Here is a 9,050-nt window from a genome sequence, read left to right on the forward strand (position 1 = left end):
CTCACTGTCTCTGTCTCTCTCTTTCTCTCTCTCTCTCTTTCTCTCTCTCTCTCTCTCTTTCTCTCTCTCTCTCTCTTTCTCTCTCTCTCTCTCTCTCTCTCTCTCTCTCTCTCTCTCTTTGTCTATGTCTCTCCGGCTTGGGATGAGTTTCTGGCGGGGGGGGGGGGGGGGGGGGGGGGGTGCAGGATCGAGGTATTGTGTACTAACGTTATGTTGAAAATCGTGGGGCCTTTTAACTAAGTATATTTGTGCATTGTGTCGATGTCATGTTATTTTTTTTCCAATTTATCACCGATTTTGAATGTAATTATTTCCTATTTCAATGTCATGCTTTTGATGTCTTTGTATTCATGATTTTAATGTGAACGCAATATATAAAATCCCACAATAAATTTTCATGTCATTAATGGACGAAATAAAATTGAAGTGAATTGAATTGAATTGAATTAAATGAATACATGAATGAATGCATGAATAAATAATTAAGTAAATAATTGAGTGAATAAATAAATAAATAGATAAATAAATGAATGAATGAATGAATGAATGAATGAATCAATCAATTAATTAATTAATTAATTAATTAAAACAATAAATCAAAAAGACAAGTGCACAAACTAGGGCCAAAATAGCGATAATTTGTCAGTGTATTTCTTGAGTTCAACCCACCATGTCAAAACTTCTATCGGCATTATAATCATGATTATTACGGAAATAATCCGATTTTCCAATCATGCTTGACAGCTATTCTAAAACCGAAATTAAAAATGAGCATAAATGTTCGAAGGGCCTCCACTTGAATTTATTGCTTCCGTTTTCCTGAAGTTTCAAAAAGTATACGTTGACGCCCCTTTTTTCTTTATCATTTCTTTCAGTTCAAACTTATAGTGAAACCATTACTTTCAGAGCCGAGTGGCGCTATTGTGACGTCATACGCGTGGGAAGGAAAATGAGAGAAAACAGATGGAAATACAGAAAGTGATCTCATTACAATGTGACGAAAATAGAACAAATAATAGCTCAGTCGGTAGAGCAGTGGTCTCGTAATCCGGTGACCCGGGTTCGAAACCAAGGCAATGCGCTAGTGCCCTTTGGTAAGGTATTAATCCTCATTACAAGGTCCCTCAGAGAGGACCTAAAGCCGTCGGTCGTCTGGTTGCTTACTTACAATCAGTATGCTTTCTTAGCAGTCAGGTAAAATAAGCATCACCATTCATTCACACTGTGAAGCTGTGAATATCAGAACACTCTCCAATTCGCTGTGTTTGAGTAAAAGAAAAAATCTATTCGGAGAGAGTTTTTGATTCAGTCCCCCTCGCCCTAAACCTACATTTGGTTTACGACAAGACAAAATATCACAAAACTATGTGTTGTCAAGATGGTACTAAAGAGTGTCATGTAATTAAACAACAAATTGACCAATGAAAATGTGAATAATTTTTATCACGATTTTGATAATGGCCTGGTAACCACTTTCGAGCGATTTCACAATAATGAAGTCATGCCTTTATTTCCCTCTTCACCGTTTCTTTTTTGTTTGTTTCCACTCGTCTCTAGATCCCGTACAATTTATTTTAAAGAGTGTTTATTTTGCAACGTTATGACTTATATTATTTTGATGTAGATTAATTACGTCATGGTTTCGGTTAATTCACTTTAGTAATAAGTTTGAGTTAAAAGTTAGTCGATTCATCACTGCGCTCATTTTAAAATTTGTTTTTAGCTTCCTGTGTATTAAAGCATGATTATTATTAGTATTTCTCCACAAAAAAAATGCCACCCCAGTAGGGGGTCTAAATGTTTTTTAAGTTTGACTACAGTCCATAGATATATATCGTCTATTTTTTATGTACAAGTGTTTTGTGTTTTTTTGCACCGAATTGGGCCCGACAAAAATATATTATTAACATTACTCGATCAACAAATGGAACAATAAAAATGAAAAATGGGGTTACTAGCCACAACTTCAAAACTAAATCAGGATCTGGTCGCTTGGTTTTCACACATGGTCCGTGCCGGTTCGAGTCCCATCGCGACACCGCTGTTCTTTGGCAACTGATATTAATTTACGTTTGCCACTCTCCACCCAGGTGTTATAAATTGATACCCGTTTGGATGCGAATATTAATTACACCTGCATGTATATTTTTCAGTCTATGGATCTCATGTTAACAATTGCAATATAACAATTTCCTCTCTCTCTCTCTCTCTCTCTCTCCCCCCCTCTCTCTCTCTATATATATTTTGTTTTTGTTTTTAAATAATTGTTTAATTTAAAGATTATTTGTACTTGCAATAACTGGTTCAACATTTATTATCATCCATCTTTTATCATTTATTTATATATGTATACAACTTTAGGTATGAACAATAATTTTAACTTTATCTTTTATCATTTTTATTATACATTTATATGATCATTCCTGTTTTTATGCACATTCTATGTAAACATTGCATTATTGGTCCCTGGACTACTGCATTGTACATTGTATATGTTGATATTAATAAACCGAAATTGAATTGAATTGAATTGAATTGAATTGGTTGGATTGAATACTCCCCAGGGAGCGAAGCGTGCATACTCTCATAATTATGCGGGTTAGCAATTTGATCCAAAGACAGGGGTAATAATGATTGCCATGTACAGTGCTGAGAAACGCTACACAAATTCAATTTGATTGCGATTGTTATTCACAGAAGAAATCGTCTCGATTTCAGCAGTAGATGGGGTACTTTCATTTCAATTCAAGCGCGAGTTGTACTATTTTCGATTTTCTTAATTTATTTATCTGTCCTATATTGCAATCTTCCGACAACAATGGGCGTTGCTAGAACATCTTCATGCTGGAAAAATTATTTATTACCCCCTCAATAATTTGACCCTTTTAAAGGTCATAACAATTTCATAAGCATCAAAAGTCTACAAGACTAAGAGGTTTGTTATCTCACTCTTACCCCCTCTCCTCCGTCTCTTCCTCCTCCTGCTTTCCCCCCTTTCTCTATATCTCTCTCTTCCCATCTCCCCTCTCTCTCTCTCTCTTCATCCTTCTCCCAACTCTCTGTCTCTCCCTTTCTCTTCTCTCCCCATACGATTTTGTTACACGTGACTATCTACTTGGGCAAACTCCTTTGGAATACAAAGTGAAATGAACTGTACCTGATCGAGTTATTTTTGAAAGTATCGATCGGTCTTGATTGACTTTTATTGAAACTATTATATCTGCACCTGTAGCATTCCAATGGTACATAGTGATATACTTGTGGCAAGCTGTATAAACATAAAATCTAGATTAAAAACATAGGCATGTAACATGCAAAGAAATTAAACAAATTACAAACAGAAAACATAAAATACTGACTGTTTTTATACATGAAGTTATAAACCTACAATCCACGCACTTCATCGATCTTACAAGTCGATTGATTTAAGATTGCATTATGTTTTTCTTTTAAAAAGAGATCGATAACATATGTGATGAAAGTAAGCTACATGAGAAATAAACATTACCACTTTTCATGTGTCTGGTTCACAAAGGAATGGAGGGGGGGGGGGGGGGGGTGGGGTAGTATTAGTATTACCTCACAGATAAATCATATTTGCATGTACATAGTGCTTTTAAGAGAAGATAAAGTAGACAAGACTTGTCAAGTTCACTACCCTACCGAATCGTAACTAAACCAAGTGCAGTGCACTAATCACTTATGCATGAGCTTTAAAACATGACTTATTTGTTTAATAAAACAGGTCTAAAATATGAGTATAAAGTTAAGAAATGCCGGTAAGCAAAATTTCTGATCAAAATTCAGAGTTTGGGGGCCGCCATTTAATTTGAATGATATCTTAGTAAATAAGCACAAGCCGACAGTGTTATGTACATCTCAGTGTGTGTATCAATGTCATTGATATTTGAAACGATGTACATTTCATTGCGTCTTTAATTTTGTAGATGCCAGAGATACACATAGCCGCATCTCGGTCGTACATTATCACTTTAAGCCACGAGTTATCACTACAGTATACGATGGGAACTATTTCGCACGGTAGGCGGTGTAGGATAGAATGATGCATTGTCACATGTCGTCATTTGACCAATTAGATTCCCTACATTCTAGAACCCCAATAATATTAATTGATGATCATTTCAATCATACACTAACACAAAAGGTACCTGTGCATCATCTACTACGATACTACATATAATTGACATTCAATAAGCATATTCATTAATATGATTTCATAATCATGATTAACATGTTCCAGATCATGTTAACTTTGGATTATCTTAATCATACATGATTATGAAAAACAGTGATTAAGCTCCTTATGATGATTTCAACACCTCCATGAATATCTACAGGGGTTAGTGAAATATTGAAATATTTGTAAAGAATATTCTAAACAGCTGCAAGGTATAATATCTTTATATTCTTTCCGTAAACCAAGAAAAGGGTACATACTTCATGATTCTAAATCTAACACTTATTTTCAAATCTGAATAGATATGCCAGTAAATGCAAAGAAGACCATAGATTTATCACTGACTTATGTCTTAAGAAATAACAATATGAACTCCTTTTTCTCATTTGAAGCGTGACATTTCTAGACTTTATCTCAAATTCAATATTTCTTTGGCAAAATTGAAGTAACTAGGGACCCTTGCTCTAAGAAGCAATAAAAAGGTTTCAATTTGATGTCAACTAATGGCGTATAATGATCATGGGACTAAATTCAATTAGCATATTTCTAGTTTTTGTTAGCTCCTTTTAACCAAATTACATCAATATTATAACTATACATTAGTTTATTAAACATCAGATCTTTATGTGCCCCGACAATTTGCTGAGCCACTTCTCTAGCAAACCAGCTTTTACTCTGATTCCATTTTCTAAGTTCCAAATCAACAATTTATGAAATGATCACTTATCAATTACCATGAGAGATTTACAGTTCAATATTGACCTGTATGGCATCTTATAACATGCAAGTAATGTTTGGAAAACCTCCTTCACTTTCCGAAGCAGGATCACGTTGACCTTTGACCTAACCTGGAGGCCATTTCATCTGTCGTCCTCCGATCACGTGAACGTGTAGATGATAGACGGATTGACAGCCGTGCTGTCCGTTATTGATGACTACAAAAGAACAAAGAAATTTTACGTATTTTAGATGTATGATGCACAAAATGAAATTGAAGGAATCCAAGTATTTTAGCAAGACAAAAAATTCCCTTATTTTTACCTGACTTTTCCCCAGATAGAATATCAAAAATATTATTTCAAAATATATCCAGTTTGAAAACAAATTCAATGTCTGAAAACGCTGTTTGACAAGAGAAAATCCAGACGAGACTGCTCTCTTTTGGGGGGTTAATGGAATTGTTATTTTTCCCCGATTGAGCGATTTTTCTCAATATTTATCACTTTCATTGACTTTCCTGAAATAAGAAAAAAGGGGGACTAATATCCTAGGTTTTCTCTGATTTCCCGATAGTTGGGCACCCAGAATCCCCCCCCCCCCCAAGATTTACTTGTTGTGTCCTTATAACCAGAATAATTAAAGATAAGCTCTATCTTACCAACTCGGTATCCATCCTCCAATGGTTCCTTGTCCGCTAGCTTTCTGGCTACCGTCATCAGATGGCCAAGCAACTTTGTAACAGAAAAGAAAGAAAAATAATCATATTTCTCTCTTGGGTAGCACATATCACATTAGAGAATCCCTATGAGCCTTCGATGAGCTTCAGGAATTATTACCCTGGTATTACCTCCAGCAGCCGTTATCAGTAGATTTTTTTTGGTATTATTTTCATTCAAGGAATAAACCTACCAAGTGAGGTCCCCACGTACCTCACTTGGTAAGAGTGTGGCAACTATATTGTGGAATGTAATGCTGGTGCCTTTTATGAATTGCTCATCTTTCACAAGCACGCATATCCAGGGACCTGTCCTTTAAAGCTTATCAACACTAGTGTGGCTAGGAGGGATTAGACCACACAGCGAGATCACTGACAGGTGGTTATCTCATCAACTCAGCTCTCAAATAACATAAGAAAAAGAGGATCATGGGGGACCAACAGGCACTGATTGGGGAAGTTTTCTATATAGAGGGAGCAAGTAGCTACAAGTAGGACAGTGGGGCTTTAAAAAGCTGTGATTAATTGCAACTATGTAGTATGTATATAAGAGATAGGAAAATGCAAACTTGCGATCGATTCCGATCAATCACAACTCTTTAAAAGACAGGACCGAGGTCTTTGCCTTGCCCCAGAGGGTTTAACAATTTTATACCCATGAAATCTCATTTATTTATGCACATTAATGAATTGCAGTCTCCTCTCTCTTATGTACATATTTGCTATTGATATCAATCACAAATAAGGTGCGATTGATACCAACTCTATGTAAGATGGGGCCCAGATTTACGATACAATTTTTCTTCACAGAACAATATTTTAAGGTCTTACCGGCGTGTCTTCATCCCCTGCCTCACTGATGCATGGGATCTCTTTGCGGGGGATCACTAGGAAATGGGTTGGGGCAACAGCGTTGACATCTCGGAAAGCTATACACTGGAAGCATATATGGATGAGACAGAGAAAGAGAGACAGAGAGAGAGAAAAGGGAGGGAGGGAGGGAGAGAGAGAGAGAGAAGGGGAAGAGGAGGGGGAAGGGAGAGAGGGAAAAAAAGGGAGGGAAAAAAAGAAAGAGAGAAAGAGAGAAAGAGAGAGAGAGAGAGAGAGAGAGAGAAAAAAAAAGGGGGGGGGGGAGGGAGAGAGTGAAAAAAAAAATTGAATTAAATTTGGATTTCACTTTTTCTTTCTTGCATTTAAACATTAACATGTAAATGAACAAAATAACATAGAACATGTTATCTGATATTACTAGAAAGTAACTTGGGGGTTTGGGGCATAAGGATTAATGCCTTTAAATCATGTACAGTGGCTGTATATATGGAAGAAAGAAACAACAAAGCTAAATTTGTGTTTTGACCCAACCAGCTCATTATTCAGCCTCTATACATTTTCTACCAACATCATTCAGCGCATGGCATTTATTTTTAATCTTGGATATTCAGTGTAAGTTTTGTTGGATTCTATGAAAATTTATTATCTCTCATTACCAGAACTCAAGCTTATCTTTATCACCTTGGTGAAGAGAAGCAATGCAGATGAAATGCCTTACCTGATCATCTTCATAGATTATATCAGCTGGTATCTCCTTGTTGATAATCTTTGTGAAGACGTTTGGTTTGTCTTTCTTGGGGTCGGCTTTCCTCGCCTCAGAGGCCAGGATGCTGGCTCGTACTTCGCCATCCTCAACGACAAAACGCGGCTGTTAAATTGGAGAAAAATTAATAATAAAAGGGAATTAATCATCTAATAATATTGGGTTCGATGACAGTACAGTCCTACTCTATCTACTCTTAAAGGGAGTATAGCTTGGCAAATACTGGTTAACGCCATCAATTTAATTCAGCATTTACTCAATTCCATAATTCCATAAAAAAAACAGCTACATCAACATGCAGTAAATAGTACTACTTATACATAATTATTATCTTCGATTGCAGTTAACAAAATAGTAAAATATTGACTGTAAAAAATAGGAAATTGGTTGCTGTTGCAGCCACCATGAAATGAGATAGATTCACATAAACAGTACAATTAATAAAAGAATCATGCAAAATGATATATGAATAAACAATAACTAAAGAACAAAAACAAAATAGAACATAAACAAAAACAAGAAAATAGACCGCACAACCTTAAACAAAATTGCCCTGGGGAGTGATATGAGTATTGTTACAATGTAAGATCATTGGAAATAAAATATATTTTAAGCTTTCTTTAAAATGAATTCAAACTATTAAAAGAAGTAATATCTGATGGTAAAGAATTCCATCTATGTCTTCTTTTGGACAACTGCACGAAACGAATGGACTTGATTAATGGTAGTCAGCAACTTAATCTGTACATGGTCGCTTTCGCGAAACAGACCGAAGTTCTCCTCACGCTTCGGTTTCATGTACATGTATGTTGCACGCACGAGATTGCTGCGGTCGCGTTGACTGCAGTCGTATTATACCCGATTGGCCCTGGAGTCAGGCCACTGGAAAGACACGTAGTCTCATCAAGCTACACTCCCTTTATAATTAAGTTTAGCTCTTAATTTCAGACTCTGAGATTGTTTTGAAGTCAGGCTACACTCCCTTTAAAAGCATCTAATCATGATAGACAGTTTCTTAATTCAGGGTGAAGAAGGAGGAGGGAGGGAGGAAGGAGGAGGAAGGGAGGAGGCAGTAGGAGGAGGAGGAGGAGGAGGAAGAGGAAGAGGATGAAGAGGAGGAAGAGGAGGGAGGGAGGGAGGAGGAGGAGGGAGGAGGAGGAGGGAGGAGGAGGAGGGAGGAGGAGGAGGAGGAGAGGGAGGAGGAGGGAGGGAAGGAGGGAGGGAGGGAGGGAGGGAGGGAGGGAGGGAGGGAGGGAGGGAGGGAGGGAGGAAGGAAGAGGAGGAGGAGTAGCCGGAGGCGGAGCTGAGAAGAAGAACCGAAGAAGTTTGAAGAAAAAAGAAAAGGGAGAAGAAAAAGAATGAGAAGAAATATAATGAGGAGGAGGAGAAGAATGAGGAGGAGAATGAGGAAAAGATGAAGAACGGCAAATGTCAAAATAGTCGTTCAACACAAAAAGGCACTAGAGGCTAGTCTACCCCGGCGCCACCCCCCCCCCCCCCTATCTATTCTAGATACGTTTCAAAGATTTACTTCGTTCCCATATATTCATATCTGTGTTAGTTCACCAAAATTGAACACCACTTAGGCCTATAGTTTTTACATTTCTTTGATAGTGCATGGCATGGCATTAGGCTAATCGGTTCTAATGATATAATAGCATATCATAATTACCTGGCTATATGCTAGACATCTTTGAATAGATTTTCTAGGCGTATTTAGCACCTGTTGAGTCCTAAAAGTTGCCCATACAAGTCGCCCTCCTTTCACGAAATGAGCCATTTTGGATGTGTACGAATCGAGCTGCACGTACACAACCACTGGC

General features: G+C 37.2%; 1 protein-coding gene across 1 annotated transcript; it reads right to left on the reverse strand.

Annotated features, from left to right (window-relative positions):
* Positions 1 to 3,147: 3,147 nt before the first annotated feature.
* LOC579236 (histidine triad nucleotide-binding protein 1) lies at positions 3,148 to 9,027 on the reverse strand. Its single transcript, XM_030988509.1, has 5 exons — positions 8,900 to 9,027; positions 7,183 to 7,332; positions 6,465 to 6,569; positions 5,577 to 5,649; positions 3,148 to 5,133 (listed from the first exon to the last, which is right to left on the reverse strand). The coding sequence occupies exons 1-5, from the start codon at positions 9,005 to 9,007 to the stop codon at positions 5,042 to 5,044; spliced, it is 528 nt and encodes a 175-aa protein (XP_030844369.1). The 5' UTR covers positions 9,008 to 9,027; the 3' UTR covers positions 3,148 to 5,041.
* Positions 9,028 to 9,050: the final 23 nt, after the last annotated feature.

The sequence above is a fragment of the Strongylocentrotus purpuratus genome, unplaced genomic scaffold (genome assembly GCF_000002235.5).
Source record: "Strongylocentrotus purpuratus isolate Spur 01 unplaced genomic scaffold, Spur_5.0 spur5_scaffold_17, whole genome shotgun sequence".
Classification (NCBI taxonomy): Eukaryota; Metazoa; Echinodermata; class Echinoidea; order Camarodonta; family Strongylocentrotidae; genus Strongylocentrotus; species Strongylocentrotus purpuratus.

Excerpts from the sequence above, each read along its gene's own strand:
- LOC579236 (XM_030988509.1), bottom strand. The coding sequence starts at position 9,007 with ATGGCTCATTTCGTGAAAGGAGGGCGACTTGTATGGGCAACTTTTAGG. Across the intron at positions 7,333-8,899 it reads GATGTCTAGCATATAGCCAG|CCGCGTTTTGTCGTTGAGGA; the intron begins GTAATTATGATA and ends CCAATTTAACAG. Across the intron at positions 5,134-5,576 it reads GGAGGATGGATACCGAGTTG|TCATCAATAACGGACAGCAC; the intron begins GTAAGATAGAGC and ends GTTCTTTTGTAG.